Source organism: Meriones unguiculatus, chromosome 9 (genome assembly GCF_030254825.1).
Source record: "Meriones unguiculatus strain TT.TT164.6M chromosome 9, Bangor_MerUng_6.1, whole genome shotgun sequence".
Taxonomy (NCBI): Eukaryota; Metazoa; Chordata; class Mammalia; order Rodentia; family Muridae; genus Meriones; species Meriones unguiculatus.
In genome coordinates this window covers 49,350,952-49,370,534 of record NC_083357.1, presented here as the reverse complement: position 1 = coordinate 49,370,534, position 19,583 = coordinate 49,350,952, and the positions used below count along the sequence as shown (strand labels likewise).

The window sequence follows — 19,583 nt, the reverse complement described above, 5'->3', positions numbered from 1 at the left end:
AGCTTTCTAGGACTCTTTTCTAACCATGACAGCAGCTCTGGTAGCCATCAAAAGGATGAGGAGAGCTTTGAAAAAAAGGAAGGAAAGAAATGCTTCCTTGTGCACATGCTAATAGCTAGCTGCATAACTATAGTCTATCTCTTATACTGGGGACTGCCACTGCATTAAAACAAATTAGCATCTTAAGATTCTCTAGGGGCTAGAGAGATAGCTCAGCGGTTAACAGCACTGACTGCTCTTCCAGGATCAGCATTCAAATCCCAGCACCCACCTCTGTAAGTCCAAGATCTGTCACTGTCACACATACATGCATGTAGGCAAAACACCAATGCACATAAAATAAAGGTAAACAGATTAAAAAAAAATTATCTAGTTCTTTGACTATAGGATGTTATTTCTATAGAATATCTCAGCAAGATAGAGTGGGTAACTGGAAACTTAAAAGGGAGGTGACTGTAAGTAACATCCCACATATAAAAAGCCAGCAGATAAAAGGAACCACATTTTTCTGAGCAAATCTTTGAAGGAACTTATCCCAAATTTCTAGTGTTTCATATTGTCTAATATGGTTAAATAGAGCCTATGGTGATTTTTCATCCCACCTTGCCTAAAACTTACCAAATTCCTCGTGCCATCTGGAGCAGCAAGGTGACACTGAATGTAAGAATTGAAAACTTGAACTGCATGTTGTGTAAAAAAGCCTTTATGGAAATGCTTGTCATCTTGGACCAAAGTCAGCCAGGACTCCAGCAACTTATCATATGCTTCCATGTATACCATGTCATCCTTATCAAGCTAAAAGGAAAGAGCATTCATAGAACAAGTGTCCAGAGAAAGAAAATGGGCATTGCAAGGGTTATACAGCTATGCACAAAAACAGTTTTAAGAATGTTTTTAGAAAAAAAATAAATAAATACGTATTTCTATTTTTATTCCATATTAAGCATTCATTAAACATTCTAAAATTTCCCTAATTTCAAAAGAAATAATTCTTTGGCAATGTGGAATTAATGTTTATAAGATGAACTGTTCAGTACTTTGTGGAATGTATATATTTTTAAGATTTATTTACTTATTTTATGTATGAGTGCTCTAACTGCATGTTCACCTTCATGCCAGAAGAGGGCACCAGATCACATTAATAGATGGTTATTAGCTACCATGTGATTGCTGGGAATTGAAATCAGGGCCTCTGGAAGAGTAGACAGTGCTCTTAAGCACTGAGCCATCTCTCCACCCCCATGGAATGCATATTTTCAAAATAAAAAATAGTATTGCCTTGGAAAAGCTAAGAAACTTCTTATATATTTGTTTTTTTTTTTTTTTTTTCAGTACTGGACTTCATATACACTAGGCATGTACTCTACCACTGAGCTACAAACTTCAAAATTGGTTAAAAAAAAAAAAGGACTGACCTGTCAGATAGCTAAGAACTATATGAGAAAAAAAAGACCTCACAGAAGTTCCTTAACAAGAAAGAATTTAGTAAAAAGGACAGAGTGGGAAAGAATATCAAGAAACATAATAGCTTCTGACTCACTCATAATACAGAGATGTGAAAGGTATCTCATTCACTAGAGTTAGCTGAGTATTAAGAAATGCAAAAATGAATGATTCTTCTTTTCATCAGTCAAGTATTTTCTTATAAAGGAGAATGTGCTACTCCTCTTGCCCCATGGGCATGCACACCACCATACTACAGATGTGTCTGCTGGCAAGACCCCCATGCTGCACAGACTGTCATGGTCTTAACTATTCAGGTGGTTATTTGTAATTTGCATTTTCCATTTTTTTCTTGTTCATGAATAGCTGCTTTCCCTGTAAAAAGTTCATGCCCAAACTACACCACTGAGATATAAGGGATGTATTTCCCAAAAACAGACACATACATTAACAGACTACAGAGCTATTTGTGGTCTAAAATCCCTCCTCAGACTGACCTAACACCCTGCTTCAAGAACACTACTTCAGAAGCTACAAAGGTCCAAAAGCGGGATGAGTTGGAACCACAGCAGAGCATGCCAATGCAACTGAGAAGACACTGCCCTCTCACAGAGTAAGATGGAAGGCCAGATGGCCTTGGGAGGAATGCAGACATCAAGCTTCCCTTTAATTGCAAGAAACCACTGTAATATACATAAAAGTACATGACACAGCTTTTTAAAAAGAAAACCCATACTGCTTGCACTGTGCAATATGGCAGTAGCTCAGGTGAATATGACCAAAGTATGATATACACACACATGTGAAAACTATTCTGTTCATTTAAGATACACTGTTTTTTAAAGTCAGGAAAAACAAAAACACAGCTGAAAACCAAAGCACAATCTTGGTTATAAGCAATGGGAAAGGTAGCTCTGTTCCCTCTCTAATTTCATTGACTACTAAGAGCTAAGCATTGGAACCCTGAAGTGAATGGGATGCTTTCTTCCCATAGAAACATCTGTGGCTTGTCTATATACTTAACAAGGCATGTGCTTTGCAGACATCATTTGTCAGGTCTTAACAGTTTATCTTGCCAAAATAAACAGACTGGTAACATATCTAACAGGACTTAGGAGTAGCATCCTCTGAACTAGTCTCAAAAAGAAAAACAGGACATTTTTTAAAGACCTACTATCATTTTTCTAAGTACATACTCAAGACACATGAAAACGTAAGTCTTTTTTAAAAAGTTAAAGCCTTACATGCACATTATTAAAAGAATTTTCCATAATACCTCCATGAAGCCTCAATCTTAGAATGGTCTCAAGTAGAATACACAAGTCCTTATACACTGGACAGTAATTTAAAGTAAAGACTGAGCTTCTTTTTTGAAGAAAAAAAAAATCTGGTTCCGTCTGAATACCAAATAAAGTAACTCATCATGCAAAGTGTGAGAAATTTGGTTGATGACAATTGGCAAATGGATCTTCCACTCTAATCCCAGAGACGTGAAACCTAAGCTGGTGCTTTTTCATAATACCTTGGCTCTGCTCCATGGCCACTCTGGCCCAGACCCAGAAGCCTGCTGGCAGCATGTGGACAGATGACTAAGGAGACTGATCTAGACACTATGTGCTCATGCTCTGGGCACTGTCAGGCCTTCTGCCAGAAGGGCTTTGGAGAGGGGCTTAGAGCTTATGAGACCTACTTGACCCCACTTTACTTCATTTGAATGTGAAGGGAGAGTAGAAATCAAAAGATGATTATAAGCACTTCTCTCCCTGCCTCTAACTAAGTTGAAGGTGTAGAGAAACATGGATATACAGTGCTTCAGACACAGAAAACAAATGTACATTTGTGCTTTGATAATGTTGAACACATAATTCCAAAAATAGTGAAATGTTTTCTCAAGTGAATGTTTAGAAAAGGAATCTTTCTGGGGTTGGAGAGATGGCTTAACGGTTAAGAGCACTGTCTGCTCTTCCAGAGGTCCTGAGTTCAACTCCCAGCAACCACATGGTAGCTCACAACCATGTATTCTGGGATCTGATGCCCTCTTCTGGCATGCAGGTATACATGCAGATAGAGCACTCATATACGTAAAATAAATATATCTTAAAAAAATTTTTTTTTCAGTACAGGAATCTGTTCTGGCCTCTGCCTGACAATGAATGTAATTTCAGATTAAATCCCAACATCATTATACGATTCCAAGTAGAAAACATTCAGAGAAAGGCAAGAGTAGTATGGCTGGATGTGGTGGTGCACACACTTAAAATTCCACCACTTGGGAGACAGGGACAGGGAGAGAGGAGGGAAGAGGGAAGAAGAGAAAAGAGGGAAGAAGAGAGAAGAGGGAAGAGGGAAGAAGAAGGAAGAGGGAAGAGGGGGGAGGGGAGAGGATAAAGATTCATTGCCCAAGAAGGATGAATAGATGAAGCACACAGCATTTTTACAGCCATCAAATGGTATTTAAGGTAAGACATATGTCATTATTCGTGTGCCCAAACCCACAGCATTTATACCAACAAGAGGCTTGGCACAGTAGCACATGCCTTAAACCCAGCACTTAGGAGGCAGAAACAGAAGCAGGTGGATCTCTGTGAGTTCTGTGACAGCCTGGAAGACATATAGCAAGTTCCAGGACAGTCAGGACTACATAGGGAGACCCTGTCAGTGATAACAACAACAATAAAATCTGCACCATCAAAAATGAGCCCCATGGAATCCATGGACTCTGGGTGAGAACCATGTGTTAATGCAAGTCCAGCAATAACACATCTACTGCCTTGATATAGGCTTGAAGTGGCAGACTGATGGTAAGGGAAGAGTGTATTAAATCATTCTATGTTTTGACTGTGACCCTTGAGGTGCATTAGATACAGTCTTTATATCACTATCTATTTCTATAAATTTAGTATCAAATATTTTCAAGGTAGACAAGTAAACATCATACTGAGGTACCTACCAGTTTGCTTGCTACCTATGGACAATTCCAGATTCGCCCCTACTAGTAATGATGCCATCCACAACCCATCCCCTATGCTTTTCCCCATGGACAGCAAACAAAGAAAGCACTGAACTGAGGCTGGCTTACAGTTTCAGAGGGTTAGTCCATCGTCATGGTGCGGAGCAAGGCAGCACACGGCAGACATGGTGAGCAGAAGTAGCTGACAGTTCTACACCTGAATCCACAGGCAACAGGAAGAGAGCCACTGAGCCTGGCTTGGGCTTTTTAAAACTTCAAAGCCCACCTTCAGTGACATACTTCCTTCAACAAGGCCACACCTACTAATCCTTCCCAAGTAGTGGCACTCCTTGATGACTAAGCACTCAAACAACTGGGTCTACAGGAGCCATTCTTATTGAGACCACCACACAGATCCAGACTATTTTCCTAAGTATGGTTCATGTACACAAAAAAAATGCAATAAAATTGATGTGAACAATTAATTTCACAGAGAATTTTATTTATAAGGAGAATTTCTAGGGAGTTCCTTAGTCTTACTGAACTCCAGAATTTCCTACTTCCAGCCTATAAGAACTTTGAGAATAAAAATAAAGTTAATTACCACACATGACTGAGAAAAATAAAGTGCCATGTACACCAGCTGGGGTAAAGGGATCATTTGGCAGAATCAAGTTATGTAACAGAAACCTGATCATAGGAGCAGAAGGGGAGCAAGGAAAAATACACATTCCACAGCCAAGTATAGGTGAGAAAGGGGCTCTAACAACACACTCTTTCTTTGCTGTGAAGTCCTCACTAACCTCAAACTTACCATAGTGCTGCCTTAGCCTTCTGAGTGCTAGGATTTACCAACATGAACCATTGCGCCACACTGGGTATCTCTCTATATTACCCTTACATTTAAACACAAAATGTATATGTCGTATGAATAAAATATTTCACAATGTTTAAAATATTTAGATAGTGGCACAACCCATGCAAAATGACACACCACAAACAGTGTTTGTATTGTATAGTATAACACCAATAAAATCACTGATAGACCAAAGACTTAAGAACCATATTTTTTATGCTATTATTCATCTGTTGTATTTAGATTCTTTTCTAGTGTGTATCACTTCACTTAAATGTGGCTTAAAAAACAAAACAAAACAAAACAAAAAAAAAAAAAACAACAGAGGAGATAGTGAGATACCTCAGTGGTTAAGGGAACTGGCTGTTTTTCAACTAGCTGGTTCAACTCCAGCAATCACATGGCAACTCACAACTACCTGTAACTCCAGTTCTCAGGGAGCTGATACCCTCATAGGCATACATAGAGGCAAACACATCAAATAAATACATCAAATAAAAATAAAACAATGAATACCCTATTAAAGAACACTGAGACGGTGAGGTAAATAAGATTTACTCTAATGGCTCAGTACTTCCAGTACAGTCTTCCAAGACTTACAAACATGTAAAGCATTAAAATTGATTCACTCCAAATAAAAAAGCATTGCATAGTAAGATTTATGATCCAATCTGAGTTAAATAAGGCAAGTAATTCTTTATTCTTGTTTAAGATAGGGTTTATCTGTGTAGCACTGGCTGTCCTGGAACTCTATGGACCAATCTGCCTCCCAAGTGTGGAATTAAAGATGTGCACCACCATATCCAATTTTTCAATCTTAAAATACTTTCAAATATTAATCTTTATTTAAGATGCAAAAGTTGCCAGTTTTCTTCCAAATATTCTTATAGAGCCAAAATTATCACTATCTTTTGAAAAAATATTCTTTCAACATGCAAAGTTTAAAAAATATTTCGGTGCCTCACTCCAGCTTTTCCTACAATTCCATAGGCTAAAGAAATGCAAGCACAAAGAGTAGGCAGGGGCTACAATGTCCTCAGTGTGTGCCTTCTCAGCGATCAGAATCACAGTGGGGTGGGGGTGGGGGCTGGGGAGGCTTCTCAATCAGTCACCCACAACAGACAGTTACACTGCACCATCATCTCCTCCAGTAACGCTGCTTTCTGCTCCCTAGTTTAAAGCACATTTTTAAAAAAGCCCCTTTCTTGACAGTCTGTCTCACTGAGCACAAACTGGCCTCAAATGAACATTTTCACACCAGAAGGAAGCCAGGTATGGCAGCGCACACCTGTTATCCCAGTGCTCAGTGGCAGAAGCAGAGGCAGAAAACACAGACTGATATCCAATGCTACATATCCAGACCCTCTCAAAACTCATCCCAGCCCCCCACAAAACAAACAGGCCGACTGGAGGGTGGGGAGCACCACAAAAACTGCCAGCCTGGTCTGATTTCACTGAGGAGGAAACACACTAAACAAAGATGAAAAAGTCACCCAACAGCCCATGTTTATGATCACTCAGCCCTTATGATCACTGTCTCCCTCCAAATGTATCATCAGTCCACACCATGTGGAATGATTTATTTATATGTTCACTTTTTCCAACATTTCCTTAAAAATTATTTGTTTTCCATCTCAGGGCAACAACTATGAACTGGTACCCAGTAGCCAAGGAAACAAAAGATGACATAGTAAGAAGATCCAATCTGTTCTGGCTGGATTTGTTTATGACCTTCAGCTATGAGCTGAATAGTCTCTAGTATGCACATCATTCTCTAGATGATAAAACACGGAGATTTAACTGCCTTTTAAGGAAATCTGTTCAGTATTCATGCAGGCCCCATGACAGGGCCTTTAACTCTTCCTCAACCGTCAACTTTCCCAGGCTTTCCTAGCATGGCCTCCACAATCACAGCAGAGCTTCAGACAACTTTACTCTTTCTGTCCTATATAATTAGAAGCCAGTTGCCTTTAGAAATAACTCAAATATAAACAGATAAACAGAGAGAACTAAAAAACATAAAGAACTACTTTCTTCAGCAGAACCCATTAGGTACATCCTAGCATTGAGCATGGCATGCCTTCTCCTTCGAGAGGCATAAGAAGCATCTGCTTCTTTGAAAGTGGATTTAGCTTCTTGTATTCTGACACTTCTACACCAAACTGAGAGAAAATCTCCTGCTCAAAATAAATTTCAAAGATAAAATCTTCAAACCAAAAATATCTCTTCTAGCCAGTCCACGAAATCTAGAGCCCTCTTAGAGAACCTAAGGTAGCTGCATGTCTAAACAGGCGACCAATATACTAAATCCTGACTCCACCTTGCCCAAAAGGGGAAAACCCAGAGGAACACAATGAAGCCATGTTACACGAAACCTCACATTTGAGTCTGCGCCTGTGAAAGGGCTTTGCCTAAGCTGAGACATTTAACTTCAATATGGGCTTCCATGTTTAGAACAAAAACTACCATCCTGAGAAATGCAAATTCCACATACGATGCCTATAAACCCTACTACTCTAAGGTGCAGTTTCCCATCACATAAAGCCCTGTCCTCCCTGCTCGCACCCACTCATTAAATCCTGAAAGCGCCTAATTATAGAAACACAATCATTCCCAGATCCCTAACTCTTTGAACAGCTCAGAAGCTTTACAAACTGCCAAACACTGCCAGAGTAAGACTTAAATTCAGGATTTAACATGAAATTCCAACAGGTATCTACAAATAGTGTTTCACTCTCGTGATTTTTTTAACATCCTTTTAGTTTATAACAAGAAAAATCAATTTCAACAAACAAGTAACCACTTTGTAGAAATAAGTCAATTATTTCTAATGATCACTGCAGTTATTTATCATAGTAACTGTTACAAAGCATCTGTGTTGTCAAGGTTTTAATAAATATTTCCTAAAGTTAAAGATAGAAATTGGAAAGCATCTGAAAAATTATACCTGCCCCCAGAATCATTAGTATTACCAGTCTGACTATAAATCAGTTTACCAAAATACAGCATTAAACAATACACATCACATAATTTCCAAATAAGTCATAAATAAAAGTATTACAATAACATAAAATTTAATTATATATAATTTAGCAGTACTTTGTAGGCTTGTTAAATACTGTTAAAATGGGCTATTCAACAAAACATTTAATTCTACTTATCTCAAAATTATAATTTCCAAGGCTAACTTAAATTCACAAAAATTTAAAGCAAATGTTTCCATACACTCTGCACTACTTTACATACAAAAATGTAACTTTAACAGTAACCACTAGTACTCAGTTAAAATGCTTGTCATGAGACAGAGCTCTAAAGGCAGCACAAACTTCCTACGAGAAACAGATAGAGATAGATCTTAGAGCAGTCACTCACCACTTCTTCCAACGCAGCACTCCGCCCAAAAGAACAAGTGAGGTGTGTGAGGCAGTTAACAAAGGAGGAGAAAAGTTCACTGGGGATGGCAGTTAAAATATTCCGAGGGAACACAGTTATCAGATTGCTAATGATGCTGGAGATCCCTACAGCTTCAGAGTCTTCTATCTCAATTCTATAAACCAAGGAATGAGGATAAGTAATTTAGTAGCAGACAAGTTACATTTCCACACAAAAATATCACACCCATTCACTCTTAAAGGCCTGTCTCTCTATTAATTTCAGATTAGCCACATGGTTCTACTTCAGTACACAGAAAAGGAAAAAGCCGGAAATCCTTAGTGGTTTTCCCCCACCTCCGTTGTAATCACCAGAGGAAAGGGAAGGTTCCCTGTCAGCTCTGAAGATAAGCATACCTACCCGTTGATTGTGCTCAGCAAACCCTCAATGAAATGTGCCAGATAATCAACCTGGGATCCTTCGTCGGGGAAGATGGGTCCATGCAGAGAAGCTAACTGGGCAAGGCACTGCAGAGAATCCTGGGCCATATCTGAATCTTCTCTGATTTTTCGATGTACCTGTTAGAAAGAATTGCCAATCCATAAAAATAAACTCTTCTTTTGTAGGGGTCACGTGTGAACCATGTCAAATGAGGTAAGAGAAAAATTCACTGTAGCTGGTCATTTCTAGAAAAGAACTCAGTTAAACTAAACCCGAAAATCATCCTTCAGTCCAACTGACATTATAGGCCATGAGTTTAAACATATCAGTTACCGTTTAGCTGAGGGCTACCTACATTTTGAAAATTGAACTGTCTCCGGCATATTACGACAAGGAGAGAAAACAGATGCTAGCCAGTCAGACATACTGCTTCTGCTAAAAACAGCAACGACGACAGTCATCTGTATTATGCTAACTATGCCTTGCCACAGCTTCTTGCTAAAGTTAGCAGACAAGTTCAATCCAGTATATAGATGCTGCCTTAGAGGAAGTGAACAGTTGCACACTTAGAAAACCGACAAAGGTATCTCTCATCCATCCCTGAACATCATCCATTCACAGACAGGGAGCAAATGCATAAATTCTGAGACACTCTGATTTGTATGACTTTCATTTTAATCCAAATCATCCCTATTAATACTAAATGTTTTTTTTAAATAAAACTTGTATCTAATACATAAATCTATTTAAGTGTGCAACTAGATTTTATTTCAATGATGTCATACTGATACTCATCCACTACACAGTGCTTTCGCTAAAGAAAAGGTTCTATTGCTCCTTAACTTCAGTACAACTAAGTTTTCAGATATTAAAGATTCCACTTCTACGATCTAACATTAAAATACAACAGAAAATGCCAGGAAGAAATGATAAAGGGGCTATTTATCTTCATGTCCAAGTCCGACTGGCCATCTGCTAGTTCCCACAGGCATTTAACTGAAGCACTCTAGCCCTCTCTTTCTTTTTTGAACCACTGTTCTCTGTTTCAGGTTACGCTGTCGTCAACTCTGTCAGTCATTTGTGAATTACTTGAAACCAGAATGTTTTGTTTTTGAAATACATTCACTGGTACAGTATGGGACACAGTGAACATTGTAAATCCTTGAGAACTGATTCCACTAACCTTCCCCTCTTGGCTTCTTAAGGTCAAATTTAGAAATTTAAACCAGTAGAATAGCCCTAAAAATATAGCTAAATGACTTGTGAATAGGCTTAAGATGTTATACTCTGATCCAGAACAAGGGTTGGCAAGCCACTGACCCATGGGACAAACTTGGCTGCCTGCATATGTCTGGGTGGATGTAGAGGTTAGGTTTTTCTCGTGTTTTCACAGTTCAAAAAAAAATATCAAGGATTATACAAAGTTCTCAATTTTAACAACCATCAACAAAATTTGACTAGACTACCAGCTTGTCTTGATTGTTGATTTTGCATTTGGGATTCCTCACTACACTGACAGAATTGAGTATGACCATATTATATACAGAGCCTATAATATTTACGGTGGGCCCTAAGAACACATAGAAAGAGTTTGCCAATCTCTGGTCTAGAACAAAAATACTTTCCAACCTATAAACAAATGTATTTTAAGCTTTACACAGTAAATTCAAAATACAACACACAAAATCCTATGTACGTCTTGGTTGCATACTCTTGAATATATTCTTTTAAGCTCTTTATCTTAAAAACAAAACAAAACAAAACAAATAAATCTGTGTCTGTGCTCTGAATCCTAATCAAAAGTTCACTGAGATGCCCAGGGCCAGATTCTACCAACATATAGAGTTCAGGGTGGGACAGAGAAACTTGTCACATAATCTGCTCCACACAGGAGCCTGGTGACCATTCCTGAACCAGCATGAAGACAGATACAAAAGAAAAAAATGTGCTTAATGAAAGAGCTAGTGTTGACAATTTAAAATAAAATAAAAATAACTCTCCTGATACGAACGGTTAATTTGCTTCCTGAAATAGGGGCCACATAAAACTCATGTTAAACACATAATTATTCTGATACAGACTTATGGTCTACTCGTTTTAGCACTATGAAAGCATTCCCTCATAATCAAGCATGGACTTCAATCTAAATGGTACCAAACAAGTAAAAAACTGATCTACCACCTCTGTATACAAAGGGAGCAAGGCAAGGAGAGATCAAGTCTAGATGGACACCCAGGAAGACAAACGGAGAGGCCATTCAACGATAGGCATATAGAAGGCATAAGTCACCAAGAACAGACTTCTGCTTCCGTCTGATGTGCTTAAACAACAGATGTCAGTGTGCCAACAACATAGGAATAGCCAGTAAGCATGCAGATTATGAGGTAAGGATAGTGTGGAGTATGAAGAGATAGCAAAGCACAGAGCGAAGAAAGCTACTATCCACACAGAGGGCAAAATACCAGAGTCACAATCAGGAAAAGTGTTGTCTAAGAGAGTAGGAGGAAAAGAAAAATTTGACAACTTTGAAAACTTCTGAGGAGCGATGCAACCAAAATCATCTTAAATTTTAGACACGGTCAATAAATTCAAGTCTTCACTCTGTGCAACAGTATATTTATCTACTGAAATTAGCAAAATAATGGTATCTAATAAGTGACAGTACATTTAGCAAAACTAAAATAGAAAGATTAAGTCGTGTTTTTTTGCAACAAATTAAAATTGTTTAAAATGCAAAGAGCTACACTCAAACTACTAAAATGACAAAATAGAAAAGGGTTAACTTTTGAATTCAAAGTTATTTGCATGTGGTAGTTCACAGCTGACAGGAGCAGCTGTCTGATTTGTCTAGACAGCTGTTCAGACCCAGTGGAGTTTTTGCAGCAGGCCAGCAAGTTTTTCACCTATTCACAAACTGCTGGAGGGAGGCCTACTTTCTGTTCAGCAACTACAAAGAAGTCAACTTGAACTCGTCAAAATAATTTCTGTGAGATGAGGTGGCCCACAAAGTCCTTAAAATTTAATTGCAAGTACCACTGGATCTTGGTTATGTTTTCAATTTTTTTTTCTCTGATTTTAAAAAGGAAACTATAAGGTGATTAATGCGTAGATTGAACATTTCCATAGGAAACATCTTTTATAAAGGGCATGACAAGGCATAGTGGCACAATGCTTAAAGGCACACACAAGACCCTGGGTACAATCTCCAGAACTCCAAAACAAGCCACTACAGCAGAAAAAGCATTTTCTGTGTATGCCCAAGGATGAACAAACAGGTTTTGGACATTTTAAAACAGATATCACAGTACTGAAATATTTTAAATGGTTCAATCACAAAAGGCTCATTCATACTTCAAAACACATGAAAAGATAAACTATAGTGATTCAGATTAAACAAAAGTGTCTTTTTCTGGGCTGGTGAGATGGCTCAGGGTTTAAAAGAGCATTGGCTATTATTCCAGAGGTCCTGAGTTCAATTCCCAGCACCCACATAATGGCTTACCACCATCTATAAAGGGCAGTGCTCTCTTCTGGCATGCAGGTGTACATGCAGATAGAGCACTCATACATTAAAAATAAAAATATCTTATTATTTTCTTTCTAATTGGTATTTACCTAGATTTTATTGATTTTTATTTTGTACAAGTCACTGATCTAACTATATACCTATTCTGTAATTGTAAATTAATGCCCAATACACACATATATTTTAATTCTAAAACTCACTGGCACATGTGGGAATACACTGCTGGCTTCCTGTAGCTAGCTGATACTACGAGGCCTTTTTTTAAAGTTATAATTGAAATGTTTAAGATAAATTGCTTTTAAATATTAACTTAGCTCAAGTCTTGTGAGTATAGTCCACTAGGGGAACAGTTCTCAAAACGTAGGTCAGGGATACCTCAAGCTAAGCCACTGCAGACCATGTCCATAAGAGTATTAACCACCTCTCTTTTTTCTTATGTGCTGCATACATGCTCACAGAGGATTTTTCTGAGGCTCACATTGTTTAAAATACCAAGTGAATGAAATATAAAACAGAAAAATCTGGTAGGGGAGGGTTTCTTTTTCTTCCTTCTGATCCTAGTCTGTTAGGTCTCATCAGGAGTGGCTGTATTGTCTTCCTCTGTGGCCTGGTAAGGCTGCTCCCTTCTCAGGGGTTGGTGAACAAAGAGCAGGCCAATCAGTTCATGTCAGAAGCAGTCCCTATTCCCATTACTATGGAACCCACTTGACTTGGGGAGGGGAGTGTGTGGAGAAGAGGGAGGAAGGGAGGGATTGGAAGGGGAGGAGGGAGGGAACTATAGGGGGGATACAAAGTAAATAAAGTATAATTAAAAATAAAAAAAAAACAGAAAAATCTCTTTGTCTTTTATTAAACCAGTTGCTAGAGAGACTTGCAAAAATATAAAGCAAACAAAACAAAACCCATTTACGGTAGTTTTATTTTCACTACCCTTGTTTCCAAAGTATTTGTTCATTGAGGTCATTTATATTATGATACAGCAGTATCTTGTTGATATTTTTAAAGTTCTCAGTCTGAACTTTTCAGTTTGCTTTTTACTTTAAGAAGATGCCAAGCCTGTGGCGGCACACGACTCTGCCCAGCAGAAGCAGAGGTGGAGCACTGCTGTGAGGTTCAGCAAGGCCAGCCTGCTCCACAGAGCCAAGTTCAGGACTTAAAAACAAAACAAACAAAACAGAAAAACGAAAGAGAGAAAGAAAGAGAAAGAGAGGAAGAGAAAGAGAGGAAGAAAGAGAAAGAGAAAGAAAGAGAGGGAGAGAGAGAAGAGGGGTGGAGGGGAGAACAGAAGGAAGGAAGGACAAACATGCTATGTTTTGGACAAAGACCAAAACTTTATCTTCTTCTGTGTCTATGAGTTTGAATTTGCAATGAGATAACACTGTATTAGGTAACAATAGCTATGTAACCCACATAAACAAAAGCTAGTACAAAGTTCTCAATTAAGAATGCACAGGAGTCTGGTGATGATACAGCCTAAGAAGTACTGCTGTAGCATCTAAGCCCTTTATTAATGAGACAGTATTTGTACGGTAGTGAGAACTCTGTCATATAATTCTTGGGTCAGTTAGTGAGAAGAGACACCAACGATGAAAAGTAGAAATCTGTTTTGTTTTACTTAAGAAACACAAAGGCATTTCCTCTCACCACGTCCCTTGCTACCAGAGCTGAGGACTAGGACTTACTGTGAAGAAAAGCTCCATAACTCTGCTGTCCAGAAGAGTCTCCCGCCAGGACTCTGTTGGCTTCAACAGCACATTTTGTGAGGATTCAAACATAGCTATATAATGTCTGCCCAGTTATCTAGTGTCAAGGTCAACAACAATAACATTCTTACTTCGTCTAAACTATAAGTATACCCTAAATATAACAGCAGCCAGCAAGAAAGAATGCAATGGAAACAGTTTAAGCCTCTTCACATATGCTACATAATTCATGCATGAAGCTAAGGAGTAAAAGGCATTAAGTGCTGAAAAAAAGAATGCTATAGGAATGTAACATAACGGTTTCAGTCATTGTGTGTGTCACACTGTGGGGATATAGAAATCCTGACATTAGAGACCTTAAGAGAGCAACAGAAGAAAAAAACATGACTTAAAAACAGACACCAGAATCTAAACACAAAGAATTAAGAATTAATTTCTGAAAATGTGCCCCATTACTTCACCCAATATCTTAAACAGCTAAAATCATATACACAAAATGTGCCTCATATAGATTATAGGAAAAAAAAAGCTTTCCAAAAAAAATATGTTCACAAGAAAAGAACATGAAAGACCAACTATGACCCATACTGGGGAAAAAAACAAAACAAAACACAACAATAAAACAACCCTGACTCCCCAAAACCCTGAGGTCACAGTAGTCTAACACCAAGTCAAAACAAAGGTTTAAGCAGTTGACAGAAAACACATGTTTACTTAAAATTCCCGTGGGTTCAAGAGAGGCCTGGATCCCAGGACATACTGGTCGGCCAGAAAGCCACTTAGTTCTAGGACAATGAGACCCTGTCTCAAAAACAGTATGGACAGCTCCCAAGGAATGACTTCTAAGATTGTCCTCTGTCCACTACATAGACATACACACATACACATGTACACCAATGCACACACACACACATGCACATATAAGTAAAATTCTCCAGACTTAAACAGTATATGAGGTGGTGAGGTATTCGATATCAAATACGCTTAAAATAGAATAAATTTGCTGTAAATAAATTAACAATCATATCCATGTATTTGTAGATGCTGATGAATGTGCTTCACACAATGGCACTGTCACAGTAACTGAGGCTTTAACAAACGAGAAGGCTGCCTGGAATGGAAATGTTGCTTCTTTGAGAAGCAAAGTTTGATCTAGGCAATGAGAAATCTTAATAGAGGCATCTAAGATAACACTGCAAAAATCAGGCATATATTCAAATGCTAACATTTTCTTAAATCCAACTCATTTTTAGAGAGAAATTATTTATAGAAAAAACTTGAAGACTATACCAACGCTTTGGAAAACTTTTTTTTTGGGGGGGGGTTCAAGACAGGGTTTCTCTGTGTAGCCTTGACTGTCAAACTCACAGTGATTTCCCTGCCTCTGCCTCCCCAAGTGCTGGGATTACAAGCATGCACCACCAAGCCCAAGCTTTGGAAATCATTCTTTAAAAGAGGGTTGCTTGTGAAAATGCTTTTGTCTCTGAAGTGGGGTTGGAAGGGTGTTGAATTGTACTAAGAAAGAAAATCACTGTTTCTTCTTTCTGTCATCCCCAAACTCCTGCTATTCTGACTAATGAAAGTAAAACTCTGAACAGGCTCATTAAGCTTTTCTCTCTTCCTTTATCTGCCCCCTTGTGGACACAAAGAATAAAACCCTAAGGGAAGGAAGCCTGAGCTGTGCAAAGACCAACTGGCCAACACCGAAGAGGGACCTATATAAAGTGAATTTATATCCTCAAAGGCACTAGCTAAAAGTCAATACAGCACACAAGCTGGAGTCTGATTATCTTTTTGAAAAGCAGACTGAAAGATTTACTGATGACATTTATTGTTTATTTCTAAAGTAGTCTACTAGCTATTCTCTTTGATATGCCTTTGACACTAACAATAACGCAGGTGTTCAACAGAGTATCTGGGCAAAGAAATAAAGGCTCTATACCTTCTGAAACAGAAAACAAACCCATTTATCTTCTGAGTTTTAGTGCCATTTTATTAAATGTAATTTTTTTTTCCTTTGGGAAAGGTCAGTAATGAAATATACTCAATTATTAAGTGCTGCATGGCCTGAAATGGTTTGATGTGTATAGTTCAGAGATCCCATGGCACTATGAGGGGAACACATACTTGCAGATCTAGACATATTGAAATATATGTAGATAAGTCATATATATCAAAATAAAGAACTAAGATAATAAAGAACTAAGGTAATATAATTTTTTACTTTGTAATTCTCAATTTTTTTTTATTTTAAGGTATTTCAAAATGCTATTTCTATCCCAAGTAATTCTCATGTAGAATATATTTAAGAAAGAAAGAAAGAAAGAAAGAAAGAAAGAAAGAAAGAAAGAAAGAAAGAAAGAAAGAAACAGATAAAATCACAATGGTCAGAATCTAGAGATCTAACTTCTCTACTCTTATAATAATGTCCTAAAAAAATATTGAGGCAGGTGTGACGGCACACGCCTTTAATGTCCGCACTTAGCAGATCTCTGTGAGTTTGAGACCAACCTGGTCTATATAGTGAGTTACAGGACAGCCAGAGCTACACAGAAATCCAGTCTCAAAAAAACAAAAATTAAACAATAAAAGCTAAGCACTGGCAAAATCATTCAGAAAGTGAAACGACTAGCTGTGCACGTCTGATGGCCTGCCTGACTTAGAAGGAGGGAAACCAATCTTTGTCCTCTGACCCTACACGTATCGTGGTACTTGAGCTCTGTGCCAAGACAGCATGTGCTTACTTTCTCTCATATAATAACAATAAAGTACTTTTAATTAAAAATTTATTTGAACGTTAAATAAAACAAAGTTGGTTAAAAGATAACTTCAATAAACAATTGCTCTTTTACACAATCACAAAGTTTGGTTCGCACTGACTAAAGAAACATGTTCTGATATTATCTAATGTATAGATATTATATTGGTCACCTTTTAAAAACATGTCATCAATACAAGAGTGGTCTGTCGATAATTGATCAATTTCTAAACAAACTTTCATTTATGTAGGACATAGAAGGTAGAGTTTATGTAGCACAAGAATAATGACAGCAGTAAACAGCTATTATTTTACCAAAACAAATATATGTAAATCCCAAATTTTCCTGAGCTTTATTTTTCTAAGTATTTAAATATGTGTGTAATTTATATTTTATATAATTCATTTGTAACCAACAAAATATAACCTTATAAGATATCCATAAAGAGCTGCATTCTGTTTTTAATCCTGTGTCCCAGGGCATGGCTCTGACACTGTGCTAAGCACAAGCCCACTCATTCCCAGCCAGGTTCTAGCAAAGGATCTAAGGTGCTAAAACTCAACCAGGCTTCCAAACTCTGCGCCATCTTAATCCCTTGGAAAATCAGCCAGAGCTGCATGTTAAATTCTACTGTATCTTGGAGCAGGAACTAAGTCTATATTCCCTACCCCCTCCACAAAGAGCTTCTCAAATTTTCCACAGAAAGCCCACAAACTTCTGAGAAATAGAAAACACATCCATACCACCTGCCCTATTCTGTAACCACTGGACCAACAAACACAAAACAGGCCAAGAGCCAGAGGACAAGTTTAATCACTCCCTACTAGTGACTCTCACTGGCTAATCCTACTAAGTCTTCTGTGTCACGTTCTTGAATAACAGACGGCTCTTAGCAAGTACATCCATCTCAACTATAGGGAAGGACTTTAGTTTGAAAATACATGGGTCCTTACACATGCAAATAAGTTCTTGTTTATTTACCAACACCTTCAGTAAGGGTATCACATTGTGATGGTGAAAGAATGAAAAATATGGGAATGTGGTTCAGTTGGTAAAGTGATCGCTCTGCCTGCGTGCAGACCTGGGTTCAATCTCCAACACTGCATAAACTGGGAACACATGCCTATAATCCCAGCACTATGGTGACACAGGCAGGAGGATGGCCACAGAAACAAAGACCAGTGCAGATGAGGATACAGGGCATGGAAGACCCGGTATATTCTTGTACACTGCAAGAATAATGCAAAATGGCACAGCTGCTATGGGAAACAATGCAGCAGATGCTCAAAATCATGAAGATACAGTTCTTACAGAATCAGGATCAAGGCTGTTACCAACCCAGGAGGGGCACACACCTGTAATCCAGCACTTAGGAGTCGGGTGCAGAAGGATCAGGAGTTCAAGGCTATCCTTGGCTACGAAAGACCGTGTCCTCAAAACACCCACAGACCCAAAACAACAAAAATATCAGAGAAGCTATGTTAAGGTCCCCACCAATGCCTTAGACCCATGAAAATGGCAAAACCTTCCATAGGACAGGCTCAGGGGAATAGCAAAGCTTTCTGTTCTGGTTCAAATGTATTGATAGTGCTGATATTGTGCAGAAACTATCCAAGCTAGCTTCCCCTACAGCCTCATGTTCATGGCCTTAAGCGTGGCCATGAACAGAGACTGCTCTTACCCACATTAGCTTAGGCTGCTTCCTCAATTCAGCTATATACCACAGGTATATGCAGTAATGCTGCGTCCTGGTTCAACTGTATATAATAATTGTTCTGACATTACTTTTATTCAGTTAAACCATACACAATTCGGTACTGATGACAAGGATGCTGCTTTGGAGGTTGGCTTGGGGTTTTCTGTTGGGGATGGTTTTGTGCACTGTGTGTTCAGATGGTGGCTTCTATATCCACAGATCTGGATGAGTCCAGATGTGGGCACTGTCATTATTATTAAAGCATCTCTTGGTTTATGTTGTGTAAAAATTGTTCTCCATCATCTCTGACAGGTTAATAAAGAGCTGAACAAACTACAGTGGGGCAGGAGACCTAAGATGGGACTTGCAATCCCAGGAGGAGGGTCCCAGGTGGGGGACAGAGGAGAAAGCTGCCATGAGTAGGTGGCAGTAAGAGAGTTGATATGAGGACACAGATAGAGCAGGAGCAGCCAGGGCAAGATTAAGATGGCAGATAACAGGGCAAATGGCTGGGAAGTAGTCCAGATTAGCGTGGATAAGTTAAAATAGCTCAAGAGCTGCCCAATTATAGTGCTTGAAGCTTACTAACAAATGTAATAGGTCTCCGTGTCATGATTTGGTAGCTAGAATGGGCGCAGAAAACCCAAACCCTTTATTTTACATTTCTATGCCATTAAGCTCTTTTCTACATTCCCAGTTAGCTTTCTTTCTTCATGCATTAGAACTGCAATGCTAATCATCAAAGCTGGTGGGAGATAATACCATGACCAAGGCAACTTATGAAAGAAAGCATTGATGGGGGCTTGCTCACACTTTCATAGGGCTAATACATTATCG

The 19,583-nt window shown here is 38.5% G+C and overlaps 1 protein-coding gene across 4 annotated transcripts in view; it reads right to left on the bottom strand.

Moving 5' to 3' along the window:
- Xpo4 (exportin 4) overlaps window positions 1-19,583 on the bottom strand; it is a 95,623-nt gene that overhangs the window by 29,267 nt on the left and 46,773 nt on the right. For 3 of the 4 annotated variants that reach the window (XM_021639070.2, XM_060391118.1, XM_060391116.1), the window contains 4 exons: window positions 14,271-14,383; window positions 9,042-9,199; window positions 8,622-8,796; window positions 619-795 (listed from right to left, as the gene is read on the bottom strand). In XM_021639070.2, coding sequence (XP_021494745.1) covers window positions 619-795; window positions 8,622-8,796; window positions 9,042-9,199; window positions 14,271-14,383 — 623 coding nt within the window. The remainder of the gene's footprint in view (window positions 1-618; window positions 796-8,621; window positions 8,797-9,041; window positions 9,200-14,270; window positions 14,384-19,583) is intronic. The other variant, XM_060391117.1, reaches the window with a different exon arrangement.